General features: G+C 33.7%; 1 protein-coding gene across 5 annotated transcripts in view; it reads right to left on the bottom strand.

The window, feature by feature from the left end:
- LOC138709638 (facilitated trehalose transporter Tret1-2 homolog) overlaps positions 1 to 24,432 on the bottom strand; it is a 614,214-nt gene that overhangs the window by 27,289 nt on the left and 562,493 nt on the right. For 3 of the 5 annotated variants that reach the window (XM_069840549.1, XM_069840550.1, XM_069840551.1), the window contains one exon: positions 12,221 to 12,384. In XM_069840549.1, the coding sequence (XP_069696650.1) occupies positions 12,221 to 12,311 (91 nt within the window). In that variant the 5' untranslated portion in view covers positions 12,312 to 12,384. Of the gene's footprint in view, positions 1 to 12,220; positions 12,385 to 18,742; positions 18,892 to 24,432 lie in introns of all 5 variants that reach the window. The other 2 variants (XM_069840552.1, XM_069840553.1) reach the window with 1 other exon arrangement.

Below are 24,432 nucleotides of genomic sequence, written 5' to 3'. Positions count from 1 at the left end.
GAGAGTCGAGCAATTCAGAGTCTACGTTTAGGAGCAAGTTATGTAGTATGTTGGGAATTAGCTAAGGCACTAAAAACCCTTGTGAACTTGTAAAGAAATCTATGGTGCCTGAACAAAATATAGTTAATTACATCTCTCTACTGGAACAGCTCAAATGTGAATTCACAGAACATAGATTTAATGATTTTAGACGTATGGAAAGTGATATTAATCTTTTTGTTAATACTTTCATAGTAAATTGAGTACAATCCGTGAGAGTGTAGTTCCAGGACGAGGTAATTGATTTACAAAGTCACGTAGAATTCAGAACTAAATGCGGAGAATATGACTTGCTAAGCATAGAAATATTCAAAAATGAACAAAACGCAATATCCCAAGATGAGCTTATTCGCTGTCACTCTAAATATGTGTGCAAACAATTATTTTCGAGAATGAAGGTTGCTAAATCCAAAAATCCAAACATAGATCCCGATTAAAAGATGAGAATCTTTTGTGTATTGCAGTAAATCCGTTGGAAATAGATTTCTAATTACTTGCAGAAAAGAATAGGCCTACACATGTTGAATGTGGAATACGAAAATAACATTATCTATGATATAATAGTTTCATAACTGTATAAAATATAATAAATAATGTAATAACTGAATATTTCCTTTTTCAAATTCAGTTTATTATCCGTATTTGTAAGACAGTGAGAGCGATGCCACGGGCGGTGCTGCAATGTAGCTGCGGAGCCCAGTTCGTACACTGTGTGTGTTATGCAGTGCAACATCATCCATGTAATCGGGGCTTTTACAATTTTGAGCATACCTGGACTATACAGTGAATACTAAAACGAATATTTACTTAGGCCGTGTCTCAAAGCTACATTTTCAGCTGAAGTAAACTAGAGTGTTGACTAAATAGCCGGATGTGACGTCATAAGTTATCATTCAAAGCTACATAGTGCACAGCAATCAAGTCCGTAGTAGCTAGTAAACGAAAATGCTTGTTTGATGGATGACTTGTTCAATAGCAACTGGGGTTATGAAACCTGAAGTTGCTCTGGAAGTGAAATAATTAACTTTGAACATTGACATTATTAGTACCTTCTTTACAATGTAATCCATGTAATCGGGGCTTTTACAATTTTGAGCATACCTGGACTATACAGTGAATACTAAAACGAATATTTACTTAGGCCGTGTCTCAAAGCTACATTTTCAGCTGAAGTAAACTAGAGTGTTGACTAAATAGCCGGATGTGACGTCATAAGTTATCATTCAAAGCTACATAGTGCACAGCAATCAAGTCCGTAGTAGCTAGTAAACGAAAATGCTTGTTTGATGGATGACTTGTTCAATAGCAACTGGGGTTATGAAACCTGAAGTTGCTCTGGAAGTGAAATAATTAACTTTGAACATTGACATTATTAGTACCTTCTTTACAATGTTTTAAACATTATTGTAATACATTAAGCCCTTATCTTTTCCACATAACTCATAATGAAACCGCAGTCTAGTATATAGTCACGAAGCTTAATACTTACTAAGGCCGCGTCTCAAAGCTCTAGTCCATACTACACACTAGTGACTATACTAGGGGCAGAAGAAATCGGCGGGTCTGGCGAACCCCTACTTCTCTACCCCGACTCCTACACCCCTCAGAGCCTGCTTGGTGTATGGTCCTGTCCCAAATAACTCCATTGATACTTTTTCACTGCAGGAAAACTTAGCAAATAAATAAAATAATAACGTGATTTGTAGTAATTACAAATAGGGCCTACGTTCTTTACTCAATATTATCAACAGTAATCTCACTAGAGGTTTTGATTTATCTAGAGAAAATCAAAACTCGAGTGGGATTTAATTGACTATTACACGATTAGAAGAAAGTATATAAAGATTATAAATAACAAAGTGCTCCAATACAATAAAATATTAATTGACTTACGAAAATAAACCTGTCTTCAAATATATTATTGCACCATTACGCTAGATGACAGTTGTGCCAACTATGGAATCTTCATTGAACTCTGTAGACGGTTACTAGCCAAGAAAGCTTTGTTGATTCAGTTTCATTTTTATTAAGACAGTTGCATTCCACTTCAATTATCCGAATCCCAGTAATCAACGTCACTTGACAGATGATTTTCAATAAATCTTAATATTAAACAATCTCTGATACGTGACTATCCATAATATCATATAGCAGAAGCCATAACATAACCTAACTAATATACACAAGTGTTAGAAAAGTTTTAATTAACGACGACGACATGAAAAATAAACATGAATAATTTTAAAAGGAATAATTATTGAATGTACAATTTTCAAATTTGAATGTGGTTGGTGGTTCAATTGATGTTATATTGGACGTGTGCGTAATAGAAGTGGAACTCGTTGATTTAGGCCTATATGGTGTATTCAACTTATCCAGGATTTCAGAATGAATAATTTTAAAAGGAATAATTATTAAATGTAAAATTTTCAAATTTGAATGTGGTTGGTGGTTCAATTGATGTTATATTGGACGTGTGCGTAATAGAAGTGGAACTCGTTGATTTAGGCCTATATGGTGTATTCAACGTATTCAGGATTTCCGAATGGTGCTCTTCATTTATTTGTAAATCGGATTTCAGAAGATGCATAGGTATGATCAGTGATTTTTATTAATTCTTGTTCTTGAATGCCAATGCGAGTCATATTTGAAACTGCTGTGCATCGACTGGAGTGGTTTGTAATTTTATATATATATATATATATATATATATATATATATATATATTTGACGTCCAGACCAGAGCAGTTCCAAATGTTGGCAAACAAAGAAACAAATGCTAGGGACGCGATAAAATTAAACAAATGCTAGGGACGCGATAAAATTGTGCGATAAGCAGCCATGATTGGTCGAAATACGTCCTTTCGTACCGTTTTATTGGTCAAAAGTAGTATGACGTAGTAAGAGCGTAATAGTCATTATAATATTTTGCAAGTTAAGTCATTTCACAAATGTAATAAAGTGTAATGTAAACCTAATATAAATCAGATATTTAACATTAGGCAAATACTTTGTATTTATGTATTTTCAGAATGTTGTGTTGAAATAGTAAATACTAAATAATATTTATGCAGTATACTTACCAACTTTATAAATCACGATAAAACTAAACATTGAAGTAAAAAATATTATTGTACATATGTTTACTGCTTGTGGAATATGTATATCATTATAACGAACGAGTTTCGTAATGAAAGCACACTTACGAATGGCTTAGCTTAATCTATGCGGTGAGATTCATTCAGTCTTGTTTATGCGTCTGTATTATTGAAGTCCATCAACAATTCAATACAAGAAGTGTTGAAATAGCATATACTCAAAGAAAAAAGTCGATAAAATAGTCGCCAGTCACAGTTATATCTACTCAAGTTAATGTATTATTGACAAGTTATTTAATGATATTTCATTTTATGATCCTAATAATATTGTATTCCCAAACGTAATGTATTTCACCTAATTATAACTAACATTGGAGTTCCTAAAAATTTAGCAGTCAAAAACATGTAGACTACAATATAATACTCCACTTGACAGAGACATAATTAGCATATCAATTAAGAAATTTACCTTATTCCGTCAACAATTTCTAAAAAACTTAAATTAACTTAATAATGGTCTTCAACAATCTAAATAATGAAACAATTTTCCATTATTAATGTCTTAAATAAGCAACTTAATATAGCATAAAATAAAATGTTACAATATCTTAGAAAATAGTTATTTAAGGTACTTGTGAGGTAAGTGCATCTTTATTGCACGAGTGGAGAGATTTAAGCACGAGGCGTCAGCCGAGTGCTTAAATTACACGAGTGCAATAAAGATCACGCTCACAAGTACCATACATAATTTTATCCATGACCATAACGAAAAATTATGTTTTATAAAAGAAAATATGTTGAAAATAAGTCCTCATGTAATCACATACCATGGCATGGATTTTAGAATCAATACGTTACTAGGTAGGTCATGATGTAGGAGGCCATGATTAGTAACTTTCTATTAACTTATCGAAGTGTTCTTTCGGCGTCAGTGAAGTTAACTACTTAGGCTACACAATCAATGAACATAGACGTAGGCCAGTTGTGACTGCAGAACTCAGAGCCCTACAAAAGAAGTAGAGGTAGTGACATCTAGTTATTAATATATTAACTTCTTGAGTAATAGTTGAATGGAAAAGTATACGTGTGTACCCGGGTACTAGGAAAATACTAATGAACTGTAAGATAAAGTTCAAACTGTGAGGTAAAGTCTTTATCTCACTAGTGAAATAAAGTAATGTTGAATAAAAGCCTACTTTACAAACGCAAAAGTATTTAGTAAAGGCATGTTTTTCGTTATGGTCATGGATAAATATATATATATATATATATAATTAATTTAAATGTAAAATTCCATATTATCTACATCTGTCCGTGTATTCTTCAAATTTATGCTCCATAGGATGATTGTTTTACTGCTATTCGTCTCCATTTTGCACAAATTCTCTGGACCGATCGTAAAGAAGCGCCACTGGCCTTTGACAGTGACTGTCTGCATTGATGATAGGACATTTTTAATGTTCTCACAGTTCTTTCAAGAAACAGTGAAGTTGATAAAAAAACACCTTTAGTAAGGCTTCTGATATCAGAGCCCGATTGAGACATGATAGCGATTACAATACTCGGATGATTAGTAGCTGTTTAAAAATACTGTTTATTATGAGATATATTGTATTTACGAACAAACTGTAGTACAGTAGTATCACAGACAAGCACTTGTCAATAACTAACATTCGAACGGAGCGACAGAAAGGTTTCTTTGTTCAGGTCATAAACCGCTAGAAAAAGTGTGGAGTGAGTTGTTTCCGTACCAAACTAAAAACCCGCCTATTGATTCTGCCTGTACAATAGCAACTAGGTCAGCGAATAGGGATTATAAAGAATGGACACTGAGCGAATTTTCCTGTGTTTTGTTTCTCTGTGCGCCAGCGTTTAGTTCCACTTTCAAGCGTTAGAGGTTAGTGTAATCGAGCATACGCTAAGATAATAACTGAGTATAGAGTTGAGACACAGGATCCAAACATCACCTACCTTATTGCATAATCCAGTAACGCTTTGCTTCAAATAAATTCAAGTTAACAGCTTTTCCTTACTTCTCAGTGACAAACTAATTGTAATAGTAATTTTTTATATTTCAGATATAATAAATTATATTATAAAATAATATAATACATTATAAAATTAAGTATCAAATTCGTTTAATATTTGTATATAATATAATATAGGTATATGGTTTTACTTCTCATAAGAGTTTTGTTTTTCTACTTTCAGTGCTATCAAATCATTACATATTTTAATATTGTTGTTGGGGTCAACGTCTCAACTCTCATTATAAAGGAACTCTAGAGTCTAGACATTACAGTTAATGACGGATTTATTATTTTATGGATCCAATTTATTTTATTTGAGTACATAATGTACCTAGATGTATTAATTATGTGTTATATTTCCGCTCTGTCGACTGCTAGCTGGTGTGATTCAGCGCCAACTCTAGGGAGAAAGCAGAATCTCACGCTCTAGCTCGCTTGAAGGTCATTGAAATCAGTCCGGCTACATCAAAGGTACCGACGCGAAGTTTCCATTCTTTATAATCCCTATTCGCTGACTAGGTGACTTGTAAACTGCACACTAGGGAGCTTTGGAAATGTATGCTTGAAACATGGCCTTCTTCATAGACTACTGTATTTTTCTAAAAACATGACATCACAGTGCAGAACTGAATTAAGAAGGCAGTGTCCTAATGCAGTTTCATTACGAGTTATGGGAAAACATAAGGGCTTAATATATTACAATAATGTTTAAAACCTTGTTAGTACCTTCTGTACAAGGGCTTAATATATTACAATAATGTTTAAAACCTTGTACAGAAGGTACTAACAATGTCAATGTTCAAAGTTAACGTGTTATTCTACATTATATTTACATTATTCACTTCCAAAGCATTTTCAGATTTCATAACCTCAATTGCTCATGAGGTATCCATGTTTGTTTAGTGAACAAGTCATCAATCAAGCAAGTATTTTCGTTTACTAGCTACTACGGACTTGATTGCTATACACTATGCAGCTTTGGATCATAACTTCTGACGTCACATCCGCCTATTTAGTCAACAATCTAGTTCACTTTAGCTGAAAATGTAGCTTTGAGACACAGCCTAAATATACAAACATAGACAGTTGAAATATGCATCCATAGATAGTTGCTCACCACCAGGATCGCTACTATCGCCTCATCACAGACTCTTTCCCTAGCAGACCATAAAATGTATTGTACTTTCGATATCGTGTTCTTTTCAAAAAATTAACACGTTCCTTCCACTATTGAAATATGAAATACGTACGGTTTATATATTATTTTCATTAAATAAATAAATAAATAAATAAATAAATAAATATATATATATATCATATTCACCTTCCTGGATCTTTCGGAAGAAGGACAACTCTAACCTATTTTTCTTACAATTTATAGTACTACAAACGTCTCCTTGTCCCATATTATTATTATTCAAATTATTGTATTTTAGCCATTTACATTTATTACAACCGATAACGAACATTTCACAGTTTACATACCTTTTCACAAAAATGCGAAATACGGCACAGTCAATGCTTTTTCGATGTTTGTTCGGGTTTTCTATTTCACTGCATGGAACTCAGTGAAATATTATACTATAACTTTATTGCTTATTATTGCTAAGTTTTATTTAGTGTAATGTGTTATAGGTTCCGTTTACTTCTTGTTGCATAATATGTTGCAGAAATAATTACAAAACTGTGTTATTTTAATGTGAAGAGAATTTTACATGTCAACATAATCTGTTCGCGTCAACATTTCAAGTTTAGAATTGAAGCCATTTTGAGGCTCAATAAAAAAGAATTTATATTGTGATTTCAATTTAGCACATCTACCTTCTTTAATTTTAGACAAAACATTTACCATACCACTCCTATGAAATTAGTGCACGTACAATTGTGTTACTTCATCTCTTAGGTCGTAGATAAATACAGTAATTCAGTACTCAATTTTAGTATTAAAATACAGACAAATAGAATGTCCGTGGTATCATACATGACATTATGCTTAATTATAATGTATGATTACGAATTTAGGAATATAAGTTAAATATAGTAAACATAACCTATAATTTTCATATGAATGGCAAGGCATTGGAGATCACTAAATTTAGACAGAAAGGGGCAACTGTACAATAAACATAACCTATAATTTCAACATATCTAAATATCAGTGCGGTGCAATTGAACATTATTGAATCGTGCATAAATGAATGTACAAGAATTTCGCAATATTTAATCGAAATAAAGGCAGGTATTACACATACGAGCAACGTAATTTTCACACCATAAATAATATTACACCTTAACTCGCAAGTAAATTATGTCTGAAGTGTCTCATAATCATTGTTTTAAATTTTATTAATGGAATTACACTACATTTTAGAGAAATATATGTTACTCTTTATGCATTCCAACTAATTTATATGGTTGAAACGCCGCCTTCCTGATCGGGTTAAGCGAGTTACATGGTCTGCCTTACGGCCTGTATTAGATCACGATGGCAGTGGCACAGTCTATTGTTCCTAGTACTCACAGCGCTCCAAGCGGCTAGCAACTATCGCGAGATTTGCAAAAAATCATCCCAAGCTTCGTGACTGTACTGGGTGTTCATTTCAAAGTGTATCATGACGTCACTGTTGTTGGGTCACCGATTTGAAGGGAGTTTCAGCTTATATGTCAGAGAAGTTGCCTATTATTTAAGGCGTTCTTCAATCTGAACTTGAGAACGTGTACGGTATAACTTGAACGTCGTAGCAACAGATGGCGGTCTGTACGGTCTGTGTGCTACCATAACCTCTTTCGAACTGTGTTTTGCGCCGGCAAGTCGTACGCAGGGTATTTGTTACCATCGACTGCGTACGGTAACATTCCACAACACAAATCAAATGCTCCGTGTCCATGTTGACCGTCCAAGTTAATGTCAACAAATACGTAAGTAATCGTCTTAACCCTCTCCCCATATCCCGACAGTACGTATTTCCAAACAGTTCACATTCCTGCCACTACCGGCGTTACCGTACGTATCGGTACGTACTTACTCTTCAGAATGAACGCCGTACTTGCTAGGCAACTTCTTTGCCTCTTAGGTTATACACCTCTGCGGAAGTGTAGGAAGATTGAATTCTCTAGGCTCATCGGCTAGCCACATGACGGCATACAGCGAGCCATGGCACACTTTGACCTGCACTCCCAGTATATAGTAGACGGTGATGAAACTGCATTAGGACACTGCCTTCTTAATTCAGTGCGGCACCGTGATGTAATGGTTTTTAGAAAAATAGTCTATGAAGAAGGCCATGTTTCAAGCACACATTTCCAAAGCTCCCTGGTGTGTAGTTTACAAGTCACCTAGTGTGTAGTATTGAAATACGGCCTTACTTAACCGCAGACCAGCGTTTGCGCTCTGATAGTTATCGCGTTAACTATCGCTTGATTGATTCGGTCTTTCGATCGCGTAAGAAACCAAGAAAATGAAACTTATCTGAATTATTAAGTGTACCCAAATTACAGTACATGCTTAACTTCCACACGAAAACATCACTTGAACTTCTTAAAAACATTTTGGTTTACCAGACAAACCTCTTCTTCCAGATTTTTTTCTGCGGATACTGTCCTTCGATTCTCCAATATTATGGAGCTTATTGTTCACCACTTCTTACGAAGTATAATGAGGAAGCATTGAGATGTTGCAGAATAAAAAAAATCCTTCATATAAAAAAATAGAAATAATTTTTATAGAAAATAGACTACCTTCCCGCAATGCATTATTAGTTTGGATATTAGAAAAGGGCACGAATACCTTACCACTGTCATGTTTTTCGTACAGAGGGGAGGTTTCCGACAAGCTTCCTCTCACTGTCATTGTCACGAATTCTTGGAATTGTCAAAGATTTGGTTCGTCAAAGTGCTTTAAAAGTATCCGCCTTTTTCCCTCGCCCGCTACTATGTCAGCGATCTGTTCTCTCGTCTCTCAGTCAGTCTGAGAACGCGTCCTCGAACTCGGGAAGTACTTGTCATAGACTGATTCCGATTGGTTCTACTGTACAAGCTTGTGACGTCACATACCAGAAATGCTACGGCGCATACAGCAGCTGATCGCCTTCCGAAATGCCGTCTAGTCTAATGTGTTTATATATTCTATGATCATCTGCGTGGTTCTAGATTTTCTGCACAGCATCCACCAGAGCATTTCATCGACGCACTTCACGCATCAGCGAATCGTAAATATAAATAGGCCTATGCTGTTTATATATTTGTATATAATCCAACTACGATGTATCATAATTGACAAAATAAATTCCACGAAATACCACAACTTATTAAACTTTCTATCAGTTTGACTAGAAGGGGCGGAAGTTTCGACACTGCAACAGCAGACAGCTTTCTTGTCCAGCGACAAAGTAGATAAATATCTCTGTTAATATGATGATTATATTGTGAAGAACCACTAAATAAAGTTAAATTGTAGTAAAACAGAGCATTTAAAAATACCATGTTATTATGACAACAGAATGGGCCTATAATATCATTTAATGTCACTAAGAAAATACTAAATTAAATATATATATATATGTATATATATATATATATATATATATATATATATTAGTAGGTTATTTTACGACGCTTTATCAACATCTTAGGTTATTTAGCGTCTGAATGAGATGAAGGTGATAATGCTGGTGAAATGAGTCCGGGGTCCAACACCAGGTAACTTGTCCCGACCGAGAATCGAACCCTGGCCACCTGGTTTCGCGGCCAGACGCGCTAATAGTTACTCCAATATTATATATATATATATATATATATATATATATATATAGTAACTTTCGAGGAATATCACTTTTGTTGACGTAGTACAAAATTTTGTCCAATTTCCTTTTGAGAAGATTAACTCCGTATGTAGATGAAATTATTGGAGATCATCAGTGTGGTTATAGGCGTAATAGATCAACTATTGACCAGATATTTTGTATTCGGCAGATAGGCTAATGGAGAAAAAATGGGAGTATAAGGGTACAATGCATCAGTTATTCATAGATTTCAAAAAGGCATATGACTCGGTTAAGAGAGAAGTTTTATATGATATTCTTATTGAATTTGGTATTCCCAAGAAACTAGTTCGATTAATTAAAATGTGTCTCAGTGAAACGTACAGCAGAGTTCGTATAGGTCAGTTTCTGTCAGATGGGTTTCCAATTCACTGTGGGCTAAAGCAAGGAGATGCACTATCACCTTTACTTTTTAACTTTGCTCTAGAATATGCCATTAGGAAAGTCCAGGATAACAGAGAGGGTTTGGAATTGAACGGGTTACATCAGCTGCGTGTCTATGCGGATGACGTGAATATGTTACGAGAAAATCCACAAACGATTAGGGAAAACACGAGAATTCTACTGGAAGCAAGTAAAGAAATAGGTTTGGAAGTAAATCCCGAAAAGACAAAGTATATGATTATGTCTCATGACGAGGATATTGTACGAAATGGAAATATAAAAATTGGAAATTTATCTTTTGAAGAGGTGGAGAAGTTCAAATATCTGGGAGCAACAGTAACAAATACAAATGATTGCCTACTCGAGAGGAAATTAAACGCAGAATAAATATGGGAAATGCGTGTTATTATTCGGTTGAGAAGCTTTTATCATCCAGTCTGCTGTCAAAAAATCTGAAAGTAAGAATTTATGAAACAGTTATATTACCGGTTGTTCTTTATGGTTGTGAAACTTGGACTCTTACTTTGAGAGAGGAACATAGGTTAAGGGTGTGTGAGAATAAAGTGCTTAGGAAAATATTGAGGCTAAGAGGGATGAAGTTACAGGGAAATGGAGGAAGTTACACAACGCAGAACTGCACGCATTGTATTCTTCACGTGACATAATTAGGAACATTAAATCCAGACGTTTGAGATGGGCAGGGCATGTAGCACGTATGGGCGAATCCAGAAATGCATATAGAGTGTTAGTTAGGAGGCCGGAGGGAAAAAGACCTTTAGGGAGGCCGAGATGTAGATGGGAAGATAATATTAAAATGGATTTGAGGGAGGTGGGATATGATGATAGAGAATGGATTAATCTTGCTCAGGATAGGGACCAATGGCGGGCTTATGTGAGGGCGTGAATGAACCTCCGAGTTCCTTAAAAGCCAATAAGTAAGTAAGTAAGTAAGTAAGTAAGTAAGTAAGTAAGTAAGTAAGTAAGTAAGTAAGTAAGTAAGTAAGTTAGCAAGTAAGTATATATATATATATATATATATATATATATATATATATTCAACATATTTAAGGTGACATTCAACATTTAATTTTTTAAGGTGACATGTATTTATCTAGCCTGACGAGTTTACTTCCTTGGTTTGAATTGTAAATTATTTAAAAATAGCGTGTAAGAGGGCCTTAGACTAGAAATGTTTAGTTTAAATGTAGTTCTGTTTATAAGTATGCATAAGGATGTAATTATTTGACTTATTTGAACTGTTGTATCAGTGAAGCGAGGTGAGTCAGTGAAGTTATGGTTTTACAGTGCAGTGAACAGTTCCGATCAGTGATAATTTATAGCGTCAATGAAATGTGTTCTATAGTGTCAGTGAAATGTGTTACAGAGTGTCAGTGAAATGTGTGCTAAAGTGTCAGTGAAATGCGTCATAGTGCCACTACAGGGAATGAGATGAGAGTAAAGTGAAAGACTATTGAAACTTATGTAGGACCTATACATAATTATGTAGGTTGTGTTGTAAAATTAGGTATTTTATTTTATGTTTTATTATTATTGTGTTAAATTGTATTGTGTATTCTTATTGTATTGTGTATAAAATTGTATATGTGTTGTAAATTGTATTGTGTATTGTAAATTTTATTGTGTATTGCTTATCATTTTATTGTGTATTGTTAATATTGTATATACCATTGCCACCGGGTGCTTGCCCACTTGCAGTGTAAATAAATACATATATACATACATACATACATACATACATACATACATACATACATACATACATACATACAAATATTACAATACTTATGTTCAATAGAAAATTTAGTTTTAATAGTTGGTGATACTTTACCTAAACTCGCTGCTAAATACTGAGGCCATTTTTTACAGTTCTCAACAAGAACCTCTGTCGACTCCACTCCTTCCTTGGTAGGATGTTCCATTGCATGTGTTTCAAAATGAAGGTAGTTGTTTACGTAATGAACCAAATCTGTAGCGGTTCTTCGAAATCCTTCACTATAAAGTAAAGAGATAAGGTGATTAGTGCGAGTTAACACACCTCCATATCACTAGTATTTACCTCGTACAATTTGTTAACAGCAACATGAGACAGCAGTACCTGGAGCCAGGGTTGCCAGACGTCCTGGATTTCCCAGGATTGTTCTGGATTTTAATGGTTGTTCTGTGTCCTGGATTGAGTTATATTTGTCCCGGAATGTAAAAAAAAGGCTATTTTTTTTCTCATTTCTATAGGCCTACAATTATTTTAAAATTCTTTATTCATTTTTTAACCTATGTTGAACGTCGTCTCCTATCGGGCTCTATTGCAATAAAAGCTATAGGAATTATACAGTACTTTTATTCCGTAGTCTCTTTAGAAGTTGATTTGTTAGTGACAGAATTTAAACACTGTATTATCATCGCGCATTTTTTCTGTATAGATGAGGCTGTAATATGACATTAGCCTACTTTTCTACACTTTATCAATAATTCAAACAAAATTTCATAATCTAGCAGAGAGTAACAGAATTAAAAGTTTAGGCCCTAATATAATCAGTTCCAATACATAAAATCAGTTGTATTGCAAATTTAATTATTAATTCAAATATTTAGTCACGTTAGGGTACGCAGTATCATTATCTGTCCTGTAGAATCTGGCAACCCTGACTGGAACTTTCATTTTATAGATACATACACAACCGACCTGTCTCATTACAAGTGAAAGCAATATAAAATAATATTAAGTACTCACACATCCCACACTGTGTTACTCTTACTCCTAACGTCTTTAGAATATTGCTTTACGTATCGCTATTTATGAGAATTATTTAAAAAAATTGTTATTCGGTGAACAGATGTATTATAGGCCGCGCCACCGTTTTTGGAATATTGAGAACCTTAAGTGCGAGTGTCTTACGTTTGTAGCAGTCTATGGACGATAAAGCTGACGACTGTGATTGGTAGATTGTTGACGTGACGTGCATTTTGGAGGCGGTACCGATCTCAGCTGCAGTGGCAACAGAAACTCACTGACTGGACGCTGTACTCAAGGACACACCACAAGAACGCTAGCCTAGGGAAGTTAAATGCGAGTATCTTACTTTTGTCTCAGTTTGGACAGCAAGACTGACAACTGTGATTGGCAGATTGCTGACACGTGACGTGTATAGGAGGTGGTATCATTCTCAGCTACACTATCAACAGATGCTTGCAGACTGTGCATTGTATTCAAGGACACGTGCCAGAATCGCTGGCGTCAGCAATATACAGTATTATATTTACTACTTGACACTCTCTGAAAATAGAAATATTACCACGACAGACACTACTGGGATGTCTGAGGAACGATGATGAACGTCAAGCAGTACTATGCCCGAAAACAGCCTTGTGAGCTACTGTCTACACATCAGATCGGAGACCATGAATTTGGGGGACAGATTATCAAAGGTGACTGTCACATGAATTCCAGGAACTGCCTTTAGATCATGGAGATTGGCGATGAGTAGACTTCGTGGAATTGGCACGAGAATCGTAAGTTTTACTGCGCGCGCGGTATAGACTGTATGAGAAGGGGGCGTGCAACGGATGGAGTATGCCTCTAATGTAAACACTGAGCAGTATACTGCGGTTACAATAAAACCTGTATCCTGCATTCAAGAAATATAATGAATGATCTTCGAAGTAAGAAATGTCTAAACATGTAAATACAAAATTATTTTGTAGTGAGATATATTAACACTTAAAATTTAATGTAATATACTCATATCATCCTTGAATATGTGGATTGCAGTGAAGAGTTACGTACATTTTGAGCGACTGCAAAGTGAACCTCCTCCGATGGTCACTCAAACAGTTTTTATATTGGGAAAATGTACATTCGACATCAGATGATGTAGTAGGTGCATATTTGAAGAACGGGAAGTCACTACTTTTTAGTACACCAACTTCAGACGTCTTGTCGTGACCTGATAGTACATCATTTATTTTATAATACGAAGTTGTGAATAGGCAGAATTTTTAGCAATAACGTTTCTCAACTTAGATATCACTTTTTATGAAATTAGTGAATTGTTATTTTGGATAACGGTTTGTGATACTTTATATACTATATTAAGGGCTTCTGAGAGTTGTAGTTTAGACGATTGTAACAGGGTGATGCTTTTGGACACGATTTTAAAATTAGAATCAATGAACAGAATATCTTCCAATAGCTGTTCAGAAGGCAATGATTTTACAGCTGCAACAGCGGAACTGTCCAATGCATCAATTACCTCCATTATTTTGCCGTAATGTTCTGTATAATAATTAACATCATCCAACCACGTTTCCCAACGGGTAAAAACTGGCTGCGGGGGTAAGGGTATTCCAGGAGCAATTGTTTGGAACAGCAACACTCTCATTGTAGCATGATTGATTGAATTCTTGTCTGCACTGAACAAATGTTAAGCTTTGACTATTCCAACCACAGTAATGCAAAAACAAGTGCTTACATAGGTATACATTAGCTGTAACTGCTCTATCTATTTGGACGGGTCACAACTCTTAATATAAACTGCTTATACTACGAGACCGGGCGGCCGCTCACCTCCTCTATACTACCGTACATCGGCAACCTGATTGCTTGCTGCGTGTGGCAATTCAATGAAATCTAGCGATGAGTTTACAGTTCTTTAGGAATAAGTCAGTTTGTCACACTGGAGATCACGGAGAGTTATATTTTTTAATAAGTAGTAATAGGAGAAATAGAATAATCCTTATTTACAACATGGCCTACTTGATAAGAGGCCAGCGCGCTGTAATTGTGGCAACGCTGCTTGAGGGCTGTTTGTGGCCGACTGCAGACTGCTTACAGAAGTTATCAGTAATATTTATGTTTATCTGAAGTATTTATGGAGAAATAATTTCACATACATAATTCTTTATGTCATTTCAAACATATTGACATTTTAAAGAAAGGTAAGTGTAGTTTAAATGATATATTACGTATTTATCGCATTCCTCAAGAACCTCATTGTCTTGGAGTAATAAGACATACCATAACTACTGTATATGTTTTGTTGTCTACAGAAAGTAAAAAAAAATGTTGCGTACCTGATTGCAAAAGCAACTACGATTCAAATAAAACCACTGGTTATGTCAATGTATTAGCTTTCCTTCAGACGAAGAAACAAAACAATTATGGCTGAGATATTGCTATACCAAGTGCTGAATGGGTTCCCTCTAAAGACTGTGTTGTATGTGAAAAGCATTTCGATGAAACTTTAATATCCCGAACTGAAATATACAAAGATGGAGAAGGCATTACTAAAGAAATTCCTCGCAGCAGGCCAATTCTTTTACGAGGGGCAGTGCCAAGGAAATTTCCGTCTTTGCCTTCTTACCTGACAAAACCATAACATCAGGAAGAACAGATCCAGAGGTTAGAAGAAGTAAAATAAGTGAGGAAAAAGGAAATAAGAGATCAACAGTTGAAAAATGGAGATTTAATTAAAAACTTTTGCTCAATTGTTATCAGGGAACACATGAAAAATTGAACTGAAAGATGACACAATATTATTGAATTCTTGAATATTCCAAAAGTAAGCGTGAGTGTACAAGTGAATGACAAAATGGTGCTCTGTGTTTTTATGAATGGTTATATAATTCTGCAAGAAGAATTGAAGGAAATTCTATCTCAAGGTATGAAACTAGGGAGATGGTAGGCTACCAGCTACAGTGTGTTTTGAACAAACATACACTCAGCCTAGTACACGACATACAGTAACTCTCCATAGACACACAACATGCACAACGTGACTGCAACTAAAAATGGGTCACAGTCCAGCCGTCTATCCGCAATATGCGGAACACGAATCACGTAAAGTGAAGTGGGTAGGCATTGGATAGATACATACATACATACGTATATATGTTAATAAATAACTAAAATAGTATTGTTTTGTAATAAAACGATACAGTATATACGTGTACATATATACTACATTTTATACTTATGCTTATCACCAAATACAAATTAAATTTAACAATAATTGTGTACCACAGTATATTAAAACTTTTTTCAAATCGATCAAAGATCAATTAATCGATTAAATTCAAATCGTTAATCGATTAAATATTTTGATCAATCGACAGCACTAATTAAAACCATTTTAACTGAACTATCTTTACTGAATAAATAGAACAACACTCCTGTGATAAAATGCGGAAATATCTACTGATTATCCAGTCAAATTATTTGCCACTGAAGTAAAAAAAAAAGTGGAGCGAATAAGCAGCACTTGGCATGAGGAGCGAAGAGGAAATAAGAATTGGGTCACTTACGCAAAAATTCGCAATTTTGGACAATATTATAATGAATGAATGCAGAATTATAGAACATTCTACGCAATTTTGAATAAATAATGGAAATGAACATATTCAGGAGTTGAGTTTTGAAAGACAAAGTAAAAACGAGCTTCAATATACCAAACTGTATTATTATTATTATTATTATTATTATTATTATTATTATTATTTTTATTATTATTATTATCATTATTATTTACTAATGCTTAGTCAAATTAAGGTACTATTCCATAAAATTTAGAAACAAGAAGTAAATGGATAAAGATTGTGTCCAATTCATGCGAAAAAGAGGCTATACCTAACATATTACGTCACGTGAGAAAGGATAAGGCCGCGGTACGAGTACATGCAACAGCTGAAGAGCGCAGCCTTAATGTCGTGCGGTAGCCATGCTCGTGGATTCGAATCCTGCCTACGGTATGAATATTTGTACGTTGTGTTTTCTTGGGTGGAATCTCGGCGTCGTCGTGATGCAATGTCAGCATGTGCCTATCTGAAGTGACGTCATTTTACAGACACCCTGTATACATAAGGAAAAAACATTCACACATACACGTTTACAATGCATGCACTATACCAGGCATGTCAATTGATGGCTACAGGAGCAAGCGCGCGCTTTAGAGCCCAGTAGAGCCTGAGCGCTACCCAGCGGAAAGGAAAGAGACAGACGAAAGAGGTAGTATATGCCGCTTGGTCGAGCTATATTCAGGGATGGCCAGCACTGATTCAATAGATAAAGGGAAGATAACTTATTAAAACTGTATCCATGTTAATTTTTAGATTTGCCTGAGAAGTATAAGTGCATTATAAGAATGTAAGTTTTAATTTTAATGCTCATTTTTCACAAGTTTGATTTTTTTATTCAAAAGAAATATTTTCTCAACTTTTCGTATAGAAAAGTGAAATTTTCAGGTATAGGCCTATTTATTTAGTAGCCTTACAGAATGTTTTCGTAAACTAATATACCGTATATACGTATTACTGAAGATAGTGTATTGAAAATTTTGAAAATATTCGCATGGAAATTGTTTGTAAGGAAATGAATTAACAAAGCAACTACTGTTACATCATAAGCAAAAGATACGTGCCCATGTGTTGTAAAAATGTCAGCTCTATAGCTTCAGCAGATTTCGAGAAAATAATTTAATATTCTGATGATAGGAAGTTGCTCACAAATATCACCTTAAAAGCATAATGCGATAAGAATTTTGTTATGTAACATTAGTTACACTTAAAACAGATACAGTACCTAGGTAACTTTGCTTTGTACTGTAATGTTGTTTTGATTAGTTTATTGATTACTTTTGTAAGGCTAAAGATACCATCGACATCAATTCCAACTTATCATGTCATACTCAATCTCTTTCTTTGGAATATCACTTTCTTTATCAATGATGTGTTTCATCCATTTAATACAGTATAATATTATACTACTATTGAATTTAAGTGAATATTCCTTCTTAACTCTCTATTATGTTATTAAGATTTACGACACAAGTGCAATATTAAGAAATCAGTGTTAGTACTTTTGTTTTACAGACAATATAGATAATATTAAACAGAAAGAAGCCATATAAAAATAACGACATAAAATTTAACGTTCCGTTTGAAGTTTGTGCACCACTGTTTTCTTAATCCAACAGGTTGCTTATTCATATACACAACCCTTCCTCTTTCCATACTTAGCGCTTGCTGCCCGCGCACGACGTCAAGGTCAGAAAAATGCGCTTGCTTTGACATCACTGCACTATACACAGGGTTGCTCAAACTATTCAGTGATTAATACAGTGGTTACATTAGTGATATAGGAAAATATTATTATTATTATTATTATTATTATTATCATTATTATTATCATTATTATTATTACTATTATTATTATTATTATTATTATTATTATTATTATTATTGTTGTTGTTGATAAACTGCTAAATCAAACGTACAAGAGGAATTTACTAAAGCAGACTAGCTTCGGTTACATGCAATATTTCAGTTAGTTTACAAACAGTAAGAGAAATCTATGACTTACAGAATATCATTACTGTATTACATCCGTTCACCCATATGATTATCTGCAGTCCTCCAAAATATGATATTTAAAATAACACAAAACCTCTGATGAATGAAAGTTCATCTTCGCGTTGCAAATGAGAATGTTCTCTCCTTCTGATGTTGGTCCTGAGGAATGAAATCAAATTCAGTCAGTATGAAATAAAGCACAGCTTCGTGTCTTACAACATAACGCTATTCAAGATGTTGACGCTCTAAATACGAAAAAGATAACAATGTCTCATCATTTCAAAGGATCTAGAATTCCCAAAGAATAGAAAATAAATTTTCTTGAATTCAAAAATCACCCTCATCTCTCTATTTTTCAAAGTCAATTAAGTTAACCCTACTTATTCTTAGCTTTGTCATAGTTCATGGTGACACATAACCCCTTTGCCAATTCAATTTATGTCAATTTTCATACATCACGACTGAAAAGAACTTCTACACTTTGTGCCATCATTTATTATTTGCCATTATTTTATTATTAATTTTATCCCACATGAAAGTGTTGATTCCGTAAAGGTGACATATGCCATTCTTAAGGTATATGTACACCCACAAAACGCAAAAAATGATGAAAAATTAGAATTTTCAAAATATAACTATTTTAATAGAGAATTATTTTCCCCTTTAATTTGATATAAGAATTTTCAATTTATGCCTTATGGTTTTCCAGATAAGTCCCAGCTTCCAAAATTCTGAGTCATCAGCCACGGTTACTTCTACGAAGATCACTCCAAAAGTAATGCACAACATTTTTTAAAATGTTTTTTTTATTCTAAACCTTTGGAATTTATGGAGGTCATAGATACATCCTTCCCCCTTGTATTCAAATTGTATTGTTCCTGAAGGATGTATCTACATTCTATGAAAATAGCAAAGCTGTAGAATAAAAATTAATTTTTAAATAAATATTGTGGATTACTTTTGGAGTGATCCTCGTAGCTGTCAATCCCCTCGTCCAGCATTGCTTGCAAAATAAACTTCTTTCTGGTCCGAAAATAGATGCATAGATGTTAATGTTATGTTTTATTTAACGACGCTCGCAACTGCAGAGGTTATATAAGCGTCGCCGGATGTGCCGGAATTTTGTCCCGCAGGAGTTCTTTTACATGCCAGTAAATGTACTGACATGAGCCTGTCGCATTTAAGCACACTTAAATGCCATCGACCTGGCTCGGGATCGAACCCGCAACCTTGGGCATAGAAGGCCAGCGCTATACCAACTCGCCAACCAGGTCGACTAGATGCATAGATATCTGGGCATGATCATTAGATTGAAAACACGTTTTTACATAATGAAGTAATTTATAATCTTTTACTATTAGTCATAAAACATAAAAATAAGAGTCCAAAAGTAGAAATTAAAATTCTGAGGAGGATGGGCATAAACCGTGGGACAAACACCATCGCAGGATTTGTGGCATCAATGGAAAATAAGGACAAAAATGCCAAAAAAACATTCAACACCTGAAGTTAAAACAAGGCGGGGGAATTTGAGAGGCAGAAAGAAGCTGAAACTGGACCGACATGAAGCTGCTTAAGGGGTGACATATGATGATGGAGTCTTCTAGGCTCTGAAAGTTTGTGGCTCATTTCCTGTAAATAGTAATTTTAGAATATTTAATTCTTTTAAACATGATATCTCAGCCAAATATGGTGATACCAAGAAGATATTGGTGTCATTTTGAAGCTTGAAATGTCCCCCAGTGCCTGACAATGAGTAAAATAACATCAATATAATTAATAATTATCTATGGATTTTTTACATGATTTATGCAACATAAAATATTAGTATAAGTTACATATATGGTAATAATTAAATAATGTAAATGAAAATAAAAAATAGCTCTATGTCAGGCACTAAAGAATAGTATATATTATTATAATGTACCGAAGTACATATGATATTTCCATGCAGATATTCTGCGTCATCAAACGGGTTCAAATCCCGGCGCCGGAGAGAATTTTTCTCCGTTCCATTACCCTTTCATCGTATGACTAAAGAATAGTTTTAGCTATAAAACAGTGAAGAAACTGTGGCTCTATCTTAAAAACTGCATGAGCTATCATGTTTCAAGTTGTATGTCAAAATTATAAACAAAATAATTGTTATAAACAATTTGGACATAATTTCAAGGGATCTGTTCACTTCATTCTCTTTCTGGTACCATTCTCAATTGTATAAATATTTTACAGAGCAAAATTATGCAAAACAAAATTGTTTGTATGTAAAGGTGTACATATACCTTAAGTCGCATATTCACGAAGCGAAACTGCCCTTCGGGTTTGTTCTTTTCTTCATAGGTTTTTGCAGAGTAATTCTTATTTCATAACTTGGCATCCTTGAAATGTCACATGTAAAGAATAAGATGTCTGTATGTCGAAGAAATGTAATATAGTAGTGTAATAAATAACGAAATAGTGGTCGTTATGTTAGAGGGCTTGTGTAGGACATACAGAGTAAACAGCGATATGAACTATTACATTTATAATAAGAGCGGCATAAGTACTTTTTAAACTGATAAGCAGTAATTAATACCCCTCATATGGATATTTTTAGAGACGTACCAGTTACTTAAATTTATTTATGCTCGACCATGCCGAAATGTAGTAATTATACACCTGGTAGCAGCCCTTTAATGGACCTCATTAAACTTCAGGTGTTCCACCAATCAGAAAATACCATTGTAGCAATATGGAAGCGCAAGTATCGTTTATTCTCGGATATGCAATCGAAAGACAACAGTAAATCAATAAATCACCCACATTTGAAATAAAGTCAGTTCTGTTACTATAATAATTAGCGTTAATTGTAAATAATATTCAAATAAATTCAATTTGTCAACTCGTTTTTCAATGTCTAGGTCAATGTCGACATCTGTTTCTAGGAAAAAATCAATACTTTCGCGTCTACGCACATTTCACATACGAGGTATTGCACAAGGTCAGTTCCGCTCCTTAGTCAGTTAGATAAGAATAATATGAATACTTATGAATAATTTCAAGTTAGAAATATGGTCCAGCATAAAAAGTCGTATGAAACTCGACTATAATGGTAATTAAGACGCTCGTATGACAATTATGAAACTCGCTTGCGCTCGTTTCATAAACATACTCGCGTCTTAATTACTACCATTATAGGCTCGTTGCATAATGTACTATTATCATTTCATCTTATATAATACGCAACATTAAGCGGAAAATCATTAGAGCCAATTTCGAGTAAATTGATATTATGTGATTTATTTCAAACCAAGACTCATTAAGTTAAGACTCATTAAGTTTAACTAAAATGATGATTAGCCTATATTTAATGTACATCACTCCCGGTTAAACTTATTAGTAGATAGGCTAATGAATATGAACAAAACCAGTCCAATAGATTAGGAGGGACAGCTGTACACAGATAGATAGACAAACAAACGGCAATCCCAAAACCACTTTTTTGTATCAGAGACGCTGAAAAAGTTTAAATAAATAAATAAATAAATAAATAAATAAATAAATAAATAAATAAATAAACAATTAAATAAATAAACAAACAAACAAATAAATAAATAAATAAATGAATAAATAAATAAATAAATAAATAAATAACTAAGTAAGTAACTAAGTAAGTAAGTATGTAAATAAATAAATAAGTAAATAAACAAGTAAATAAATAAATAAGTAAATAAATAAGTAAATAAATAAGTAAATAAATAAATAAGTAAATAAATAAATAAGTAAATAAATAAATAAATGAGTAAATAAATAAGTAAATAAATAAGTAAAAAAATAAGTAAATAAATAAATATATAAAGAAGTAAATAAATAAGTAAATAAATAAATAAGTAAATAAATAAGTAAATAAATAAATAACTCAGTAAATAAATAAGTAAATAAATAAATAAATTATTTTGTATATATATATAAGCAAAAGCAAATGCAAATGCCGGATTGGAAATTTACATGCCATGATTCATCACCGCCTTAATCACGGTAGGGGCACGGTATGTCTCTATAGCTTGGTCCGAAGGGTTGTGGGTTCGAGTCCCGCCTCGGGCATGGGTGTTGTGTACGTACTAGTTTAAGAAAAGGGGAAAACAGAGAAACAGAAAAAAAAGAGACAGAGAAAAAAACATATATATCGTAAACAGTAATAAAAAATTTGTAATCAGTCACACGAACACCTAGCCCTCTATAACACACACTAGAAACAAGAACTCAACTATAGTGAAAACGGTCTACTGATATATCCACAGATTCTAAACTCGCTATATGACCACAATGCTAAAGTGTGTATAAATAAACTTAACAAAAAAATATTTCTTAACTATGGGAAATCTCGGTTATTTATTTGGATATTTCATGTTCAATTAATTAAAACTATTTCAGTTACAATCGATATGAACATATGATCACGTCAGACGAAAGCTGGGCTTAATGATTTATCATGTCCAAAGTGAATATGTGATTGTCATTAAAAGGTGAAGAAAAAAAGCGAAAAAATAATGGTAACACCATTCATGACAATTTGTATCTCTTACATGTTTTCCTACGTCTTATCTTTTATTGTATATTGTGGAGATTTAATTGACATTTGTTGCAATTATTACACTACAAAAGTTAAAACAGCATAACATGGCTTGAAAGCAAATAATACGGGCTTCGAATCTTAAGGGGAGAGGATGGTATTTTTTTTAACTTTTTTCCTATTTGGTGTAAAATATTTATTTTTTTGTATGTAGAGAGCTCATAGCTGTGGAAACTCAACCAAATAAAACTATTTTGAAAAAAAAATTATTTGGGAGCCCAAATTTGAAAAAAAAAAAATATACCCAATGCAGGATTGTACTAAAACCGATATATCTAAACCGTTTTTAAAGATAGATTCAAACAGTTTTTTGCAATTTATTTGCAAAAGCATGTTCTACAAACTCTCTGTAACAGAATTTTGATATTGGTCCCTACGTTTGTAAAATAAACAATTAGAATTTAATAACAATTTTCTGATTTCCTTTCTTGCAAACAAACGGACGTATTTTTAAAATGAAACCAATTAACAAAATTCTGTTACAGAGAAAAGTTTCCTAATAGTCTAAAGAATGTGTGTCCTAAATTTCATGCATGTATCTTTAATAGTTCACAAATTATATCCATTTTTGTCTGGCAATGTAGCAAAAAAAATGAAGTTACTGGAAACCGATAAAAGCGGGCGTGTGATTTAAAAATCCATAGCGCAGGAAGTTTAAAAATGACGTCTCAACATCCGATAAGGGCACAAATACCCACAGAATGTTATTCAATGCATTCCACACATATGAAAGGGTATTTTAAAGAAAAAAAAATTGAAAATTTAATTTACCGGAAACAAAAATAAAAGTGGGCGAGTGATTTAAAATCCATAACGCAGGAAGTTTAAAAATTGCGACTCAACATCTGATAAGGGCACAAATGCCCACAAAATGTTATGCTATACATTCCACACATATCAAAGGGTATTTTAAAGAAAAAAAATTTATAAAATTTAATTTACCGGAAACAATAAAAGTGGGCGAGTGATTTAAAAATCCATAACGCAGGAAGTTTAAAAATGGCGACTCAACATCCGATATGTGCACAAATACCCACAAAATGTTATGCTACGCATTCCACACATATGAAAGGGTATTTTAAAGAAAA

Source organism: Periplaneta americana, chromosome 11 (genome assembly GCF_040183065.1).
Source record: "Periplaneta americana isolate PAMFEO1 chromosome 11, P.americana_PAMFEO1_priV1, whole genome shotgun sequence".
Taxonomy (NCBI): Eukaryota; Metazoa; Arthropoda; class Insecta; order Blattodea; family Blattidae; genus Periplaneta; species Periplaneta americana.
The sequence above is the reverse complement of the archived record's forward strand: the minus strand, read 5'-3'. Positions and strand labels throughout refer to the sequence as shown.